The 17,991-nt window shown below is 42.7% G+C and overlaps 2 protein-coding genes across 3 annotated transcripts in view; one reads left to right on the top strand and one right to left on the bottom strand.

The window, feature by feature from the left end:
- The first annotated feature begins 452 nt into the window (after nt 1-452).
- LOC306711021 (N-lysine methyltransferase SMYD2-like) lies at nt 453-8,022 on the top strand. The gene is made up of 12 exons (XM_079179789.1): nt 453-704; nt 1,938-2,001; nt 2,268-2,378; nt 2,485-2,545; nt 3,590-3,714; nt 3,957-4,024; nt 4,427-4,529; nt 5,891-6,001; nt 6,140-6,260; nt 6,498-6,672; nt 6,841-6,949; nt 7,354-8,022. Exons 1-12 carry the CDS (start codon nt 538-540, stop codon nt 7,432-7,434), a joined length of 1,296 nt encoding a protein of 431 aa, XP_079035915.1. The 5' UTR covers nt 453-537; the 3' UTR covers nt 7,435-8,022.
- Nucleotides 8,023-8,099: 77 nt separating this feature from the next.
- LOC306711255 (tyrosine-protein phosphatase non-receptor type 14-like) overlaps nt 8,100-17,991 on the bottom strand; it is a 34,501-nt gene continuing 24,609 nt past the window's right edge. For both annotated transcript variants that reach the window (XM_079180103.1, XM_079180104.1), the window contains 7 exons: nt 16,654-17,967; nt 14,727-14,867; nt 13,400-13,618; nt 11,620-11,748; nt 11,141-11,375; nt 10,714-10,877; nt 8,100-9,958 (listed from right to left, as the gene is read on the bottom strand). In XM_079180103.1, coding sequence (XP_079036229.1) covers nt 9,830-9,958; nt 10,714-10,877; nt 11,141-11,375; nt 11,620-11,748; nt 13,400-13,618; nt 14,727-14,867; nt 16,654-17,967 — 2,331 coding nt within the window. In that variant the 3' untranslated portion in view covers nt 8,100-9,829. The remainder of the gene's footprint in view (nt 9,959-10,713; nt 10,878-11,140; nt 11,376-11,619; nt 11,749-13,399; nt 13,619-14,726; nt 14,868-16,653; nt 17,968-17,991) is intronic.

Raw genomic sequence — 17,991 nt, 5'->3', positions numbered from 1 at the left:
CCTCTTTTCAGTCAGTCCATCAGATATTAATTCTGTCATGGATACTAACACTTGGGCTTTGGATGATACAGAGTACCAATCCGGTACCAGTGTTTCATTAACAAGCCTTATTCCTGGACGGAAGTGACTGGGCTCATGTTTTTATGTGTAAGGAAACATCAGGCTTGACTGATTGGCTGTCCTAACTTTGTAAAACGAAATAGGCATATTATAGTGTGCCATTAAAAAAAAAATCATAATAGGCTAGTATTTCAAGAAGAAACGCAGTATTTTTGATAAATAAGTCATATATTACTTTGTAAAACCTCGTTGATTAAACAACAATACTAAAACAATGAACCACTCTGCAAGCTGCAATGTTTCATTCATCCTACTTCGGTGAAATCCAAGTGTGTGCCACCAACACCGATGCATGTGCGCGCTCCTGCAGACAGGGGCACACTTCGTATCAGAGGGTATCCACCTTAACGTGACAACTCCCGGGTCCTTGTGAGGGAAGAGTCACTGCGGAGGAAGACGAGCGAAGAAGCCGCTGTGATGGGCAGCATCGCGGGACTCGAGAGGTTTGACAGTCCGGGTAAAGGACGAGGTCTCCGCGTGACCAGACCCTTTAAAGTGGGAGAGCTGCTGTTTTCCAGCCCGGCGTATTCTTTCGTGCTGTCAGTAAAGGAGAGAGGCCTCTACTGTGAGTTATGCTTCACGCGGTAAGTGTCCCTGCATGCTGTGACCACGCATTTCCTTTTCTTTCTGAGCGTTACTTGATAGTTCATAAAGAGTTTCATTTAACTGTCTCACAACCCCTGTTGGTGATACCAGTCATCACGTGACGCTAATCTATTGAACTACGAGCCATATCCTCAGTTTTGACCGTATTGACCAGCAAACACACGCGCGCGCACACACACACACACACACACACACACACACACACACACACACACACACACAGAGCACCATATGCTCTTTGTCATAAAAATGACACTCCATAAAATCTGTATTCAGATACAATCTAAATTGTTGCGAAACAAACTTCAACTGTTGATAAATCAATATATCAGTATTCAGTATACAATCAATCATGCAAAGGTATGAAATCAGTCTTTTGATTTGGGAAGATTCTGTAAGCTTCATTACGGATGATTTACATTGAAGCTACTGTAATTTGTCCTTTCTGAATCCGTGCTGTCGCTTTAATGATCGGACTTAAAACTGAAAAGTTGCTGAAGTCTTAATCATGTGCACAGTTTGGATTCTGTCAAATGAAAATGTTTCTCTATCAGGTGAAAGGTCACGAGCCTAGAAGACTTTTGCAGAGACGGTGACATACAACACATTGTTAGGCAATCAATTATGTTTGATACAGCTCACTTCAGTTGACACTGCGTGTAGCGTAGACTGCAATTCTGGGTTGCACCTGCACTTTACATCAGGTAGCGTGCTCCCAGCCAATCGTGTCCACCAACCACTAAGCAGCTTGTTGGACTTGACCCGCCCCCTACCGACAGTCTCAAAATGAAATGGGTGGGCTTTTTCTTTACTTTCCAATGTGGCGGAGAGAGACAGCTGGTCAGTCATAAGGTCAGCTCTATTAATACCACAGAATGTTTTAAAGCACTTCATTGCAGCAGTTCCGACTGGCCAGCAGCAACTGCTGCATCTTGTTTCAGAGGAATGGAGCAGGATATGTACACACTCAAGCAGCTAGATACTCGACTACAAGTATATACTCACATACAGATACGTTCACAGCATTGAAGTCTGATATCTGCAGATCGATATTTGTATGCAGATTGATATACTCTGAGCTATGATGTGTGTTGTTTTGTATCTGGGGAAGTAAATCATCCAAGGAAGTGTGAGGATCTTTCAGTAGCTTTCTAATCACATGCTGTTTACTGTCCATGAACTAATAAAACCTGCTTTTGTTTCATACATAGGAAAGAGAAGTTGGCAAGATGTGGGACGTGCAGGAAAGCCTCCTACTGCAATGTGAAATGCCAGGTAGGACACAGTTGGGGGAGGGACAGAAAGACTGTAATGTAATGATACTCCGATTATCTTTCTTTCTGGTGTAGAAGGAGCATGTCACAACCATAAACTAAATCAGAGAATGGAGAAGAGCAGTGAATGAATGGTTCTGTTTGCATGGTAAGGGGTAAAGGGGAGAGGGAAACATTAGGTCCTAAACTTGTAAAAATGGTTTGCTCTGCCTTAGATGTTCACAATCGAATCGGCTCTAAACTACAGGGTTGTGTGTTTGTGTGTAGAGAGCGGACTGGGCCATGCACAAGCTGGAGTGCTCTGCCATGAATGCATTCAACGAGAACTGGTGCCCATCAGAGATATCTCGCCTGGTGGCCCGGATCCTCGCCAAGAAGGTTGGACAGTTAATGAAAGACAACACGTCATTTTTCGCGTTTCTTTCTGGCCCGTACTGTGGTTCATTGAGGTTATTTTTCTGTTAATTATGCCTCTTTTGTACAGAAAACGCAGAAAGAAAGATGCGTTTCTGAGAAGATCTTGCTCATCGAGGAGATACAATCACGTGAGTAATTGTCCTTTAACACACATGATTTTTTTGTTTGTGATTTGTCTTTAAATGCTCTTTGGGGGAAACCCTTATAAACTCTCCTGGAAAGTGTCAGATTCAGCATAAAGTGTCCAGAGAGTCTGAGTTTGTACTTCAGTCCTGAGGGTTCACTAGATATCCCTCTTAAAAAAGCACAGCCCATTGAGATTAGACTGAGAGAAACCCCCAGGGCCTCATCTATGTATATCCTATAGGTGTGGGTCGAATGGCCATCAGACAATGCAACGAGTGTAACAACTTGAATGGGAAGGGGCACTTTAGACTATCACACAGAGTGTCTGCAATGCAAGGGAATGGTGTTCGATCGAGTTAGTCATCTAAAGAGAAGTTATAGTTGAGGTTCAGTTCAAAATCATTAATCAATATATATTAAAAAGCCTTTCTTACAGTGGAAATACAAGGCAAATGCCCTGACGAAGACCTACAGTGGACGAAACACTACTATATTAAAGGCTTTTTAATCTATCCTTCCTTGTTCTAAGATTTTGGAGTTTGTAGATTGCACTCCTAAAGCCTTTTGGCTCCAGACGGAGCGTGAATCGGGAATAATTGCCCCAAGTGATGTCACTTGAGTCAGCGTTGGTTGGGATTACGATTGTCTGAAAATGAAAATAATCTGGAGGTGTAGAGTTAGAAAAAAAAGTGAGCTTAACAGACCTCTTTAGACCGCTCTTCATCTCTGCTTGAGGCTAGAGGCTCAAGGCTATTTTAGCTGCAACTAGTATAACACACCCGAATCTCCGATTGGATGTTGCTCATGTCCCTTCAAAACCAGATATGAGAGATGGTAAATCATAAACATTTGAAGACAAACTGTGCAGGTTTTGCTCAAAGGTAGCTTTGAAAAGCAGCAAGACTCTAGACTGGTCAATTGTTTTGTGCAGATAAGATTTCTTACGAATAACCCAAACTAGTATCTCATATAATAAAGGAAATCATGCATACTATGCTTGGTTAATACAAGTAAAAAAATACACTCTATCCCTCCTCCTGTAACAGACGTGGAGGACGTAGATAATGAGAAAAGAGAGATGAACGAGGCAGATGTTGCCGGACTGCATCGTTTTTTCTCCAAACATTTGGAGCTTCCTGGCCATAAAGACCTTCTCACACTCTTCTCCCAGGTACCACACACAAACGCATGTAAATGCCTGCTAATAAAAACATCAATAGATTCTTACTCTCGGTCTTCTTTTCTGTCCTTAGCATGGATTAAGTGATATTAACAATGTGCTTGTCCGTGACTTCCCCATCAACCACTGGAGTAAAGGAAGAAAAAAGACAGAGCAAATGATATATATTTTGATGAAGAAATTGATTGGTAATATGCACTTTCTTTCTCTTTCCTGTGTCATTTATTCAACAGGTTGCCTGTAATGGTTTCACTGTAGAGGACGACGAACTGTCCCACATGGGTACTGCCCTCTACCCAGAGTAAGAAGGAAAACTCACATGCATATGAGCACATTTTCATTCTGTACTGTTTTAACAACGCATGTACAGGCACAGTATATCACACAGGGCATTCTGAATGTTCCTCAATGTCTCAGTGTTTTTTTCTCAGTGGCTTCTTTGGACATGTGTTAGTTCCCTCATTATATTTTGGGACATTGGTCATTTAATTTGGACTCCAGTCATTGTTCTCTTAGCTCATTTTTTAAGTTATTTCCACCCTGCCACCCAGATAATAGGAAGGTCACTAACATATGTAAGGGACCCTCGTGACCTCTGTAGATAAGTTGGCACTTTTCTCTCTGCTTCTACTTCCTCCATTGTAAGAAAGTAGAGAGCTTGATTGTTAGTCTCATCTGTTTCTTTCTGTCTGTCTCCTCACAGCGTGGCACTGATAAACCACAGCTGTCTTCCCAGCGTCATAGTCACATATAACGGGACGTCGGCGGAGGTTCGGGCGGTGAAGAACATGAAGCCTGGAGATGAAGTGAGGAAAGGGGACAGCTGCCATTAGAGGGGGTTGGGTTCAGTTATTTATTTTTTTTTCAAGTGTGTGTGTTGAGAAGGGAGCTGTTTTTACGAGTGTGTGAAACGTGTCCGTCTGTGAGCTCCATTCAATTCAAATTTGGTTCAGTGCGCACCGAATAGAAACAAAGAAGAATCACAAAATGACATTTAAACCTGTAAAGAACAGTATGTGTGTTATGTTAAAATGATACAATACTTCCCTGTAATCTTACAGTAATATACAGGGATTGATCACATTTGAATGATGTGTAAATCAGGCGTTTTCTGATTTTTTTTGCCTCCTTGAGTTTAAAGGAATAATTCAACATTTTGGCAATGAGCCTTTTCGCTTTCATGATAGAAGAATTAGAAAGATACCACTCTCCACGATTAACTTAGCTTAGCATAAAGACTAGAAACAGGGAGCTTCAGCTAGTAAATGTGAAGAAAAAAAAATCTACCCAGCACATCTAAAGCTAAATAATTAACACATTATATGTCACTTGTTTTAACAACATCTTGGGGTTAGTTGCTCGGCACAGTAACTTCCTGGAGTCTTGTCATCGGCATAAGGTTGCAAGGCAACCAAAACACCGTGGGGATCAGGTTGTTACCGTTCCTTTGGACGCAGGTTCCCCGTTTCCAGTCTTTGTGTAATGAAAAGCTAAAAGCCTGCTGTGGTTAGCTTTGTATTAACCGTACAGACATGACATCAATCGTCTCCTTTTACGCCCAACAAAAAAGCAAATAATCATATTTCTCAAAATGTCAAATTATTCCGTTAGATCTTCAAACAGGCTTGATGGGTTTGTGGTTATAGGCCTTTTTTCAACACAGGTGGCTTTGGAGTAAAAAATATTATGGACGAGATAGCATCTTAAAATGGAAAAGACTTGGAGACGGAGATTGAAAGGCGAAGACAGGAGTGTGAAGGCTTTGGCATGAGCATCACTGCTGGTGTAAAGTACGCGGGCAATGACAGTTTACTTGTCAGTATGACAAGGCAACACTGTAGAAGAAGAGAGAGAGTGTGTGTGTGTGTGTGTGTGTGTGTGTGTGTGTGTGTGTGTGTGTGTGTGTGTGTGTGTGTGTGTGTGTGTGTGTGTGTGTGTGTGTGTGTGTGTGTGTGTGTGTGTGTGTGTGTGTGTGTGTGTGTGTGGTTTCTGGGGGGAGGTAGCTGATTTAAGAGGCCAGTGGGGTTATTTTCAGACTGATCTTCTAACCTGCAGTTTAAAATCTATCAAATTGAGACATTCAAACAAAAAAACAAGTCGGTGACATGACAGTGTTCGTTACCAGTATTGAGGATTCTTGTGTGCTGTGTGTTATTTCCACCTCTAGGCGCTCATCAGCTACATAGACCTCCTCTATCCAGCAGACGACCGCAACAACAGGCTGAGAGAGTCCTATTATTTCACCTGTGACTGCCAGGACTGTAAAACCAAGTCCAAGGTAAGAAATGCGGAGTGGGAAAAAGACAAAATCATACAATCACAGAACTGCTATTATAATTCATGTGTAACATTTAGAAACAAAACTTCAGAGTTTGGCTGACTGTCGTGCTCCGTGTCTCCTCGTCTTCACCTGTAGGACAAGCAAAAGTTGAAAGTACGTAAGCGGAGTGACCCCATAGAGCCAGACGACATCAGCAACATGGTGCGGTACGCCAGGAAAACCATCAGAGAGTTCCGGGCTCACAAACACACAAAGAATATCCTCTCACTAAGTAACACTGTCTCTCGTGTTGTACAACACAAGATCTGCACTTTTAATTTAATTCAAGGAGACCTGCAGGGAGGTTTAGTGCTTGTGAAGCTTTCTTAAGCCGACGTTATTCTCCTGAAAAGTAGCTTTCAAGACTCTTAAAACATCTGATTATAGGATCAGAGGCCCTTTGACGCTTCAGTAAAACCTCAGCTTGTTTTGACAGTCCTTGACTCTGTGGCACCCCCTAGTGAGTTGCTGGAGATGTGTGAACAGAGCCTGGAGGAGATGGGAGCCGTCTTTGATGACGCTAATGTCTACATGCTCCACGTGATGTACCAGGCCATGGGGGTTTGTCTCTACATGCAAGACCCATACGGAGCTCTCAGATACGGCGAGAAGATCATCAAACACTACAGGTGACTAAGCAACAGACGCTCGTAGATTGCATTGTGGGAATTGTAGGTCTCAGTGTTTTTTTAGAGATTGAAAAGGAACTAAATGTCAGGATGTCTTTGCCTCCGTTTGTTCAATTTGACCTCTTTTTAATCTGTCGCTCTCTAATGTACGCTCTCTTTCCAATGCAGCAAGTTGTATCCCCCCTACTCTTTGAATGTGTCCTCCATGTATCTGAAGTTGGGCCGACTGTACATGGGCCTAGAGAGGTACTCCGTGGGTGTCAGCGCTCTCAAGAAGGTAACATGCACTGCTGACCTTTTACATCAGACCATTATTCTCCAATACAACAGCTACAAGGCACTTTTAACCAAGTCAATAAAAGTAAATACTAGGGAATCATTTCAAATTTCACAATATTAGTTTTGGTACAGATACTAAAACCTTTTCCAATACCTTACTTACCTTCTTCTCAAGCAGCCATTCAATAACTTCATCTAAATAAAATTTGGTGTGAAATTGAAATAGGAAACGGTCCATCAAGGAGCAGGTAACAATTACCGAGCATTTAGATGCCAACTTGAGACACAGTTTCAGTTGGTACCAGAAAGAGAGTGAGGTTCAATATACCCAGAACTAGAAATCACGTACATACTTGCATGCTGTATAATGCTGTTAATTTATCTTTGTTTGTGTGTATGCAGGCAATGGCCATCATGGAGGTGGCTCATGGGAAGGATCACTTCTACTTGACGGATTTGCGCAAAGAGATGGCACAAAAATGAGGAGAAAGTAAAGAACCGATGTAACGTGGCTGGGCCCCGAGGGACTGCAAACACTCCTTTGATTAGGAGCTTTACAGAACTGAAAGCACTTTCTATTCTTTTTGGTACTGAAGCAAAGATAGAGAGCATTCATGTTTTTATGCATTAAAATCTTTTTGGGATTTTCGGATGTTGGACTCTTTTCATCAGTGTTGTGTATGCAAGAATTTATTAGTTTGTTGAACGCAAGATATGTTTGTGCCAAGCATGCATTTAATGTGAAAATCTGACATTGTGAACAACATGTTTGACTGAGGTTGAGCATGAGATTATCCCAAAATTGTTAATGATTGCATGCTTGTTGTGGCTTGTGACTGACACGTCAGCTGGACCCTGTCATCCATCAGAGTGGAGTTGTTGACATATGTGTGTAGGGGGGCAACAAAATCCCTGTCAGCCAATCAGGACAGCTGCCTCACCACAAGGTTCCTATTAAAGCTGTGGAATGTACCCCAATCACAATGGAGGGCTGGTACTCACACAAGGTGCTAATGCAAACACAGTGCTCTGCACTAATACATGTCTCCAGTACTGCGAGAGAAACCCTCTCCAACATACGCACATTATTACCAACAAATGGAAATGATTACAATAAATCCAAAATAAATGAATTTGTGGCCATGGTCTTAAAGAAAATAAGGCTTTATTGCATAATAAGCAAGTACGACAGCTTCATACATGTCTGGGGACAGAAAAACAAAAGGCTTGATGCACTGAAAACGCATATACAAAACATATGTACACAAACTTTGAAAGTTATTTGGGAGTTTTGCCAAAAGAGAAAATGAAGGGGAAAAATTAAATATGAACAAACAGTGGAATGCCGTGTGAGGAAATACCGTCACAAAGAGAACAGAAGTGCAACAAAACACTCATATGTCAAGAGAGCATAAAGCTTTTACTTATTTGAGAATATATACATTAAAATATAAAAATGCATGCATAGTTTATTATGTTGCGGTATTTTTAGGGTACCAAGTCAAGAAAAGAAACTATATAAAACATTTGTAGAAATCGTTTTTTTCACATGCCCATTATGTACAAAGTCACTTTGGACACGGCTGGCTTTGCATCACGATTCAGAAAAATAAAAAAAAGAATATTTAAGGTAACATGTAAAAGGAAATTCTTGTGTGTAATTCTTGAGAGTGATTTTTATGAATGGGATCAAGGAACATGGCAACATATGAATGTATTGGGCTTGGATCAGATACTAAAGGCTGCATATTTCTGTTCAAATTTACTGTTCAAATCCTTAACCGAGAGTTTGGTAAATGATATGAAATGTTTTAGTTGTTCTTATAAGAAAACACAAACTATTAAATACCAATTTAAAGATTTAATCTTTAGAGGTAAAAGCTTCTGGTTTCATGTTTCAATAAGGCACAATGATTCAGTGTATACAGTATTTGCAGTATCAAGACCCATTTCTCTAATGACTACGAGCTGTGAAATGATACATTTATAAATGATCCAACTCATTGAATAAACACTTTTTAGACTTCTGAAATGCTTTTAGGTAAGAAATGTGAAAAATGAGCTTTGTGTGTGCTTGTTTATGTGTGTTTTGCATGTGGAGGAGGATCTCAATAGAAATGAATCAAGGAAATTGGGAGCGACCCTATTGACATTGACAAAGAAGGCTTTCCGAAAAATTAAGACGAGTTCAAAAATGAAAGATAAAAGTTGACAGGGCAGGGATCAACATGCTTGTTAATGCTCCGTTCAATGGCAAAGGTGACCACACTCTTGATAGAAATAAATAAACACATTTGTTACAATGTTGAAGTAAATATTTGCTGTATTAATCGATACTCTGTTAGAAATAAAAGCAACATTTTAGAACAGTGATTTAAAGAATACTTTTGTTTGGCAAACTCTTTCAGAGTATAGAAAATAGTATTAATACTGCCGCCACTTACTGTTCACGCAGCATAGTGCCATTTCTGATGACGGCTAAATAATGAGTGAGAAATGTAGCAGGCAGGCAATCTATCCCAAATGAAAATGAAACACAAATGAACACTTGTATGAGGAAAATGCACATACATGCATTTTCCAACAGAAGGACCACGTCCAAAAATTAAACCCAGGGGGAAAAATAACTACTTACAAATATTAGGAGAAATGGTCGTCAATGTTTGTACAGGCCTACACAAATCCTTTCCTCCTTTGAGGTGAGTTTGTATGAAAATCCACCAGAATTTCCATAAACTGCCACATAGAAAACTCAACATGAATCTCTGCATCTGCTTCCAACCATCAGTTACCTGCTTCTGTTGCACAGTCCTCGTGCTAATTTAAAAGTACCATTGTCGTTGTCTGGTGCCATTCTGCAATGGTCGGCATACCGGGCTCAGATGAGGCGGGAGTTCTTGAGGAACTGAATGAGGACCTGGTAGACAAACTTGTACTGGGAAATGGTCTGCACCATCAGCATCCTCTGCTGCCTCAGCCCTGACAACATGGTGGGAACCTCCACGGGCTGAAGGAGGGGGAAGAAGGGAGAGACTGTAAAACAAATTCTGTGCAGTAACAAGGCTACATGCATGTTGGCTGCAAAAGAACTAACTCATTTACATTAAAAGTCCACTTACCTGTCTCGTCTCCTGTCACATGTGTTTGCATCGTCTCATTACAGAGGATTCATAAAGGGATCATACCTGGATTTACCTGGTCTGCATACTTGAGAGCATGTATGTTGCGGTGTATCTTTTAGGTGACTCTGCTTCCAATCTTTTTTTAAAGGGCTAGTGTGTAGGATTTAGGGCTGGTCTATTGGCAGAAACGGAATATGACATTAAAGTATGTTTTCTTTTGTGTATTATCACCTGAAAATAAGAGCCGTTGTTTTTTTTGTTTCCTCAGAATGAGCCGTTTATATCTGAATACAAAGTTCAAAAAAGGACAAACCCAACACTGGCTCTATGTAGGGCCAGTCGTGTTTTAGCGTCTGCCACCGCAGTTCTTCTACGTGCTTGGCACACGGGAGAAGTTTCTTCTGGTTGCAATCGGCAACCTCACCGCTAGATGCCGCCAAATCTTACAGACTGGCCCTTTAAGTCACACAGTCTGCATCTTCATGGGCAACATCGTGATTTACAAAATGACCGACTTGTACGTTTTTCACCCCAAAAAGTGATACTTGTGATACATGTTTCTTGTCAAAGAGAAGCTGTGATCCTAAACATGACTGCCCGTTCCAACTCATTGCACACTGTAAGTCCACAGTCCGCCCACCTCATTGTGCTCCAGGCAGCTGATCATGAGCTCAGTGAGGAAGACCACTCCGGTGCGACCCACCCCGGCACTACAGTGAACCACCACGGGAGGATTGAGGCTCTTTGAGGTGTCCAGCATGGAGTTGGTGTGTCTCCTTACAGACTGGATCTCCTCCAGGTAGGCTGCAGGAAAGAAGATGGAAACAAAAGGTAAGATGTGGGCATTGTGTCTGCCAGGCTGAAGAGACCTGCTATTGTTGTTCACTTGTTGTATAATACCATCTTTTCATAGCATCTGGCTTCTTTACAGGAATGGCATTGACACACTTTCTTACCGAGAGGTAGATAGAAATATCAATACCTTAAATAATGACGGTACACTGATTGTTTCATCACTTTTTGTTGCGTCTTCAAATTTCACACAAACTGATAATGGTGACACTCACAGAGGAACCCCTGGACATACTCGGGACAGCCCTGCTCAGGCCAGTCAGTGTACTGCAGGTGCCAGACTGTCCTCTCCTGGCCAGACAGCAGGTGTTTCACCTTTAACCCCGTGGTGGCGTAGCAGCCCGAGTCGGTGCGGAATTTGGTGGTCACCTTAAACTTGCCATGAGTGGCCGAGTTGTGTTTGGAGCCCAGTTTGGGCCAGTAGCGGTGACTCTTGGATCGGCCACCCTCCTGGATGGAAGAGAGGGAGAAGATGGGAGGATGAGGATAGAAAAAAAATAGGAAGAAAGGGGATGAGGGAAAATAGATGAAGAGCTCCAACATTTACACGTAAACACAAAGAGGCGCACACACACACACTCACTGCCATCCTATTTTTCACACAGAGGCAGATGCCAGCTGTCTGACGCTGAAAAATATCCACATCTGCGTGTGCCATGTGTGTGTGTGCGCGTGCGTTTGTGTGCGTGTGTACCTCCTCAGCAGTAACCATGGCGATGACGTTGACCCCATGCTCCCAGACCATCTGCCAGAAGTCGGCACAGGTGTTGGCTAGCGGGCCCTGGGTGGCAATGTAGTGCCACTCCTCCCCTCTGATCATCACCTGGGAAGACACACACAGACACACAGACACACATAAAGAATCAATTAGTGCATGTGGAGATTACAATGACTGCAGTGCAAACAATAATGAACCTACACATGAATAAACAAGCTAAACTGCTTACTAACAACCACATTTGAATTAAATAAAAACTCACATTAGCCAGAAATGAATGACTTTCTAAATATATTCAATGTTAAGCGCTTATTTATACGTATAGACAATATTCTCATCCACCACTGGAGGGCAGTATAAACATCATTTCTATCCACAGTTTGAGTCTTTTCTCTCATTTATAAAACCCTTCTTCTTTGGCTTTCTTGTGCTTTCCCTCATTAACAATCACAAGGCCACACACACAGCACTGACAAACTTCCCATCTTCGATAAACTCCAACCACATAGATTTTGGAGTGCCATTACATAATGAACATGTCCCAGCTAATTCCTCAGGCCACCTCGTGACTGTAAACAGTGTATTAAGAGATGGATAGGGAATAAACAAGGTCTTTTGTTCTGTGGCGGCTACCTTAAATGACGGGGAAAGTAAGAGGGTTACACCGTGATAGGCAGCGATTCAGTGCTGCTTTGGTGAAATGCAAAGTCATGCACACACACAAGCTTGTGCACACATGCTGTTTGCAACTAAGCATGAATAGAACGCTAGTGAGAGCAGCTCAGGTTGACTTAAGAGGGTTTGGAGTTTGGACCACATTCTTTGGGAATTCCACAAGCTCTGTGAGCTTAAAAGGCACAAACAGCCTTCAACAGATGCCTTTCATCCTTTCCTCCGAGCCATTCGCTGCTTAGGAATGACCACAACAAAGACTAGCAGAGGGCTGAAAGTGTCGAGTTTATGCTCTGCGTTTTAAATTTATGGTGTATGATGTGGGTGTTGCAAAGCATTTTCAGACTGTAGCTGTGATCAACTTGAGCCAAACGCATAAACTTGAAACACTTTGGTAAAACAGTCAAATTAAAGAATAGAATATTTCACAGTCAATATCATTCTCTCCCTCCTTATTGGTTCACAATTCAAACTGATGGATAATACAATCCAGGCCGTCGTGTTGACAATGTACACATCCAATGTTGTATGATTTTATCCATCTATGGGTGTGATTCCATGCACATTTTTGCCATTTGCATTGTTGTTCCACACTTTGAGGTTTTGACTGCTGCTGGTGTAATGACATTATTATGTTCCACTCTCTTCTTCTGCAACAGTAGAATGGCATCCGACTGGAGAATTTTGAGTAGTGGATAGAAACGCACATTGATTTGCATTTCTTTTATCAATTTTATGGAAATCCAGGTTTTTTTTCCATACATTTGAGTGGAAAACTGATTTATGTGTCATGAATATTCCCACTGGCCAATGAAAACCATGTATCTTGCTGATTTAAACATTTTCCCGAAAAACTGACCGATCCGGTATTGCTTTATGAATTTAGCTACTTAAGCTTGATAAATAGTATGTTGTGTATGCCGTACATTGGACGATATTGCACACCTCCCTACCTTTCATGATTTAAAACATCACATGAATTAGATAAAAGTCTGGATTACAAGGTCGGTGCTGTAATCGTCACTTAAATTCCTTTTTAACACTTTTTTTTTTTAACATTTTACCCTTGACCCCTCGAGCACACCTTGATATGCGAGGCATTGATGTAGCCCGTGTTGTTCTCTTTATTTGGCACAAGCTCGACCCGATTCTCTTCGTAAGGAACAACGTCACGGAATCGGTTGCGCTCTGTGTTTTCGGGCAGAGTTGCGGTGGTGAGAACACAGTCTGTCCTCTTCTTGGGCACCTGCTCATACTCAGTGAAGACCCGCTCCTCTTCCAGCTTCAACTCCAAGGTCTTACACTGGACAGACGGAGAGAAAAAGAAAGAGAGAGAGAGAGAGGGGGGGGGGGGGGGTTAGTCATTCACATCATTCAGAGGTTTCTCTTTCAGTTCACAAGGGGCTTTCTATTCGTTTACATTCCACCACACCGAAGAGACTATTCAGACCAGAAGAATCCAGAAATCTCCTTATAATATACGTCAACATTTCTAAACTCTCGTCAGCTCACTCACAGCTGAACACTGACTTCAACATCAAAGAACTCAAAGCATGTATAATGCATCAACAAAGCTGTAAAAACAGCATAATATGCAGCGGTGGCATTCATTCTAATGGGGGCACATGTTTATTAGGCTAGTCATGTTTGAGGAGGGCAGCATCTCTGTCTCGCTCTCTTTCAATCACTTTCTGTGTGGCTCGCTGGCTCTCCGTCGGGTCACATTCTTAACATACCAACGGGCCTAGAGGCGATAAGCACCACCATGCCACGCGTTCCACAGCCCACTTAGGGCTTGCCCCCTTTAGCTTAGCAACAGTCTGGACAATGGCTGGGTTTCACACCTCCACACTCAAAAGGGAGCCAACAGACAGGATTTGCAAAACTAAATGCATTAAATAGTGCGATTATCAGAGACTGTCTATGATGTTTTGTAGCGACAACCTTTATCACTGCCAGGTGAGAAATGTGAGTTAAAAAGGTCTGATGTTAATCCTCCAATTATAAAAAGGAAAATTGGTTTTACATTTAAGCCAGGAGGGTGTTTTTTGATGAATAATGAAAAGATTCTTAAACCAGAAAAGCAGCAGTTGTAAGATTATATTTTCAGTCAAAAATGGGTTATTACCGTATGAAAAAAAAACCGAAATCTTTCATATTATAATGCATCCCAAAAGGTTTGGGCGGAGTACAATCTACTGAAATATAGCAGCAACACAAAAAATGAAATAATTTCAACCATAACACTTTGCTGTTTTTAAAGTTATCGATCAATCAACAGCACATATTGTCTAACTGAAAAAAACAAACAAAAAATGGCATTTGCTTCGTGATACACAATTAGACACGTGAAATCTTAGAAACTCGAGCAACTCCACATATATTTCACAAAGTAAGAGCAGTCATCTTACCCGTTCGTCAGTAGCAGCCTTGGCACTTTCGTCTGCAGGACTCTCGGGGACGGGCATTCGGGCCACGTAGAGGCCGTTGAGCGCAGCCATCATCAGCGGCCTCTTCATGGAGTCCACAGACATCTTCTGTCTTTCCAGCGTCTTCAAGAGAGAGGAAAATCCTGGTGTCATGGGTACAGCTACCGGCAGCATTGCAAGACTGACTGACCTGCACTGGCTTCAAAACGGTGAGCACGCACATGTGAGTGTTTCAAAGCGGGTGGGGAGATTTAACGTGCATATGAGCGTGTGTGTGTGTGTCCTGTTTGTAAGGCAAACCTGGCCGTACCAATCCACTTGTATTCTGTCCAAAGTTGTGAACTAAAAAGCCCCGAATGTAAAGCCTATTAATAGTAGACTTGCAGCTTGACCCTTCACCCTTCTGTCGATGCTTTCATCCTTGTTTTGTCCTCTTTCGCATATTTGTCAGTCTTTCAGCTCTGTTTATTCCCACCTACCTATTTGGCCTCCTTTTTCCTTAAAGAACACACTCTGTCACCTTGTCTTTTTTCCCTCTCGACCACGCTAGCCAAAGTCTGACCCACATTGCCCGGTCCCTACTTCCTCCAAGGATTACCTCACCTAATCTCTGCTGCTATTAAACCCCCAGGACAGCTCCACCTCCTTCCTTCCCTGTGGGACAGTCAAAACAACAGCTTGGGGGTCACCAGGGGTGTCCTCTAGATATGAGATAAACCAGCTGAGGGATAACTGTTTCGGACTTTGAATTTCATTGACTCGCGCTATAAACCCGCCGGCCACACCAGGTCACTCTTGAACAGGGAGGTTTCTCCCAACTAAGTGAGGCGATTATATGATTTAACTTACACCTGGACTCTGGTGCTGTGTCAAATGTTTGTGCCTTAACATGGAGCCGACCTACACAAGAACACCCAACCCAAAGAATAATCTGAGGGATTTATAAAAGGTTTTAGCAGCCTGGGGGGACTCGGAGCCTAGTGCTACCCTCTCAGGTGCTAAACCCCGGATTACTGCTAATCAGGAGCTATGAAGCTAGCTAGCAAACAACAAACTGTATCAACATGGAGGGTGTTTTTTTGTCTAGTACAGGATGATGTGCTGCATTGAAGTTTCTGTTGAATGACTTGTATATGTCAAGACCTGGCATCGTGTTTAAAGCTTTGGTAAATACCATTTCTGTAACACCACTAATAAACAATGAAATTTATTTTGATTGATACAATTAATGCTTGTACACAGAAATAGTATTATGTTTGTAATATTCACATACATGTATACATACACACATACATACATATATAATTATAATGTATATTAAATATATTGATTTTGTTCCTGTCTTTTTAATTATATATTCATCTATCTATCTATAAAACATTCAATTATATTTTGTCACTATTTGACAATTTCATTATGTTATTGTGACACACACACACACACACACACACAGTTCTCCCATACAATGACTACATGATGTTTGCAGGCCTGTATTCACTGTTCTTGTCATCCTCTTGTTGTTCTGTTTATGTACGTACATATTGTCCCTTGTCTTGCAATAAAAAATATATATATTTCCATGGATTTTGTAAAAAAAACTGTTATTATTTGACTATACGCCACAAATTCTCTGAGTCCAAACTGTCATCTTCAAATTTTGTCCAAAACACAAAGATATTCTATATAGATTGCAATAGTATACTAAAACCATAAGACTTCACAACTGAAACGTTAGAAGCACCAGTGTTTGCCGGTTTTGGGGGAACATTGTTGTCATATTATGTCAATTGACAGATCATTAACTTACCATTTCAGCACTGATAAATAGCATGTATTATTAAAAAAAAGTGTTGGCACAAGCCTAAAATAAAAGAAGCCAAGGCATTGAATTACTGAAGGATCATCTTACCCTCTGAGCGATCTCCCGCTCCACTATGCTGTCCTCTAAGGAGAACATCTCCGACACCGGCCTCTCTTTGACCGGCTCCTTCCTCACCCTCTCCTTCACACTTGTCAGGTCTGGTTCTGAAATGGATGGACCTAAAACCGCCCCATTCACCCCGCCCTGTTCCCCTCGGGTCAGTGTCCCACCAGCACCTGCACCACCACCACCACATCCAGGCCCGCCGCCACCTGGGCTCTGCCCAGCTTTTAGCGCTCTGCCCTGGGCTTGGTTTGGGTCCATTGGTCCCTGGTTGCTCTGTGGTCCTTGATTATGGTTGTGGTGGGCAGTGTGGTTGTGACTGTGGCTGCGGATTTGAGCATTTGAGCTAGGAGGTCTAGGAGGACCAGGGTACTCTGGAGGGGGTTTGTTAGGCAGCTTGGCCAGAGCGGCCTGGAGCTGAGCGCTGATGCTGATGTCCTCATTGAGACCTGGGATTTGAACATCCAACTCAGGCCTCTCCTCTTCCTCTTCCTCCTCTTCTTCACTCTCACTACTGTGTATGAGCATGGTAGCATTGGAGAGAGTCTTTTGATGCTGATAGGCCACTGCCCCAGGTGGCGTTACAGAAGACTTAGGCGATTTCTGGGCAGGCATCTGCATGGGCAACTCTTGGAGCTGTTGAGGTGGAGGCTGAGGTTGTGGCTGAGAGGATTGAGGCTGGGACTGAGGAATGGACTGAGGCTGAGGGGGCATTACATGTTCTCTGAGAGTATTCCTCCGATGAAGGGGAGCATTTATGCTCTTCATCACAATGCCCTCCATCCCTCCTCCTCCACCTCCTCTCATGCTGCTGATCACCTCCATGCTGTGTCTCTTGCCCAGGGTGGAGCGGTGCTTAGCAGCAGCAGTTAATGGTTCACTAACCTCCTGAAGGGACTGGTGCACCACGGCCGAGCTGTCCGGCTGGAAGGTCTTGACCGACAGCTGCACCATGCGGGTAACCAGCTCTGGACTGCTTCCCCCCATGCAGCGGTGACGGTGGCTGGCCAGGTCTGGCGTGCTGGTGGCCGGGCGGAAGGAGCTGGAAGGGTAAGGTGGAGGAGGGCGCGACATGTGGTTCCTCAGCATGTTAGCTGTAGCTGCATAGCTTCCCGCATTGTTCCCCTGTTGTTTGGTATTCGCCAGCTCAGGCGTGCTGACCGTGTGAGAGATGGAGCTTCCTACACCTCCACCCCCACCGCCTCCACCTCCATTAACGCAGGGTGAATGACAGGGGCCCTGGCTGCTGGCTGGTCCTCCCTGATGAGGGCCATGGGACACTGGCTTACTGTAGCTGATCTGCAAGGCAAACATTTAAAGTAA

Source organism: Pholis gunnellus, assembly GCF_910591455.1.
Source record: "Pholis gunnellus genome assembly, chromosome: 19".
NCBI classification, from domain to species: domain Eukaryota; kingdom Metazoa; phylum Chordata; class Actinopteri; order Perciformes; family Pholidae; genus Pholis; species Pholis gunnellus.
Note: the sequence above shows the minus strand (reverse complement) of the source record. Positions and strands in the feature narration are given on the sequence as shown.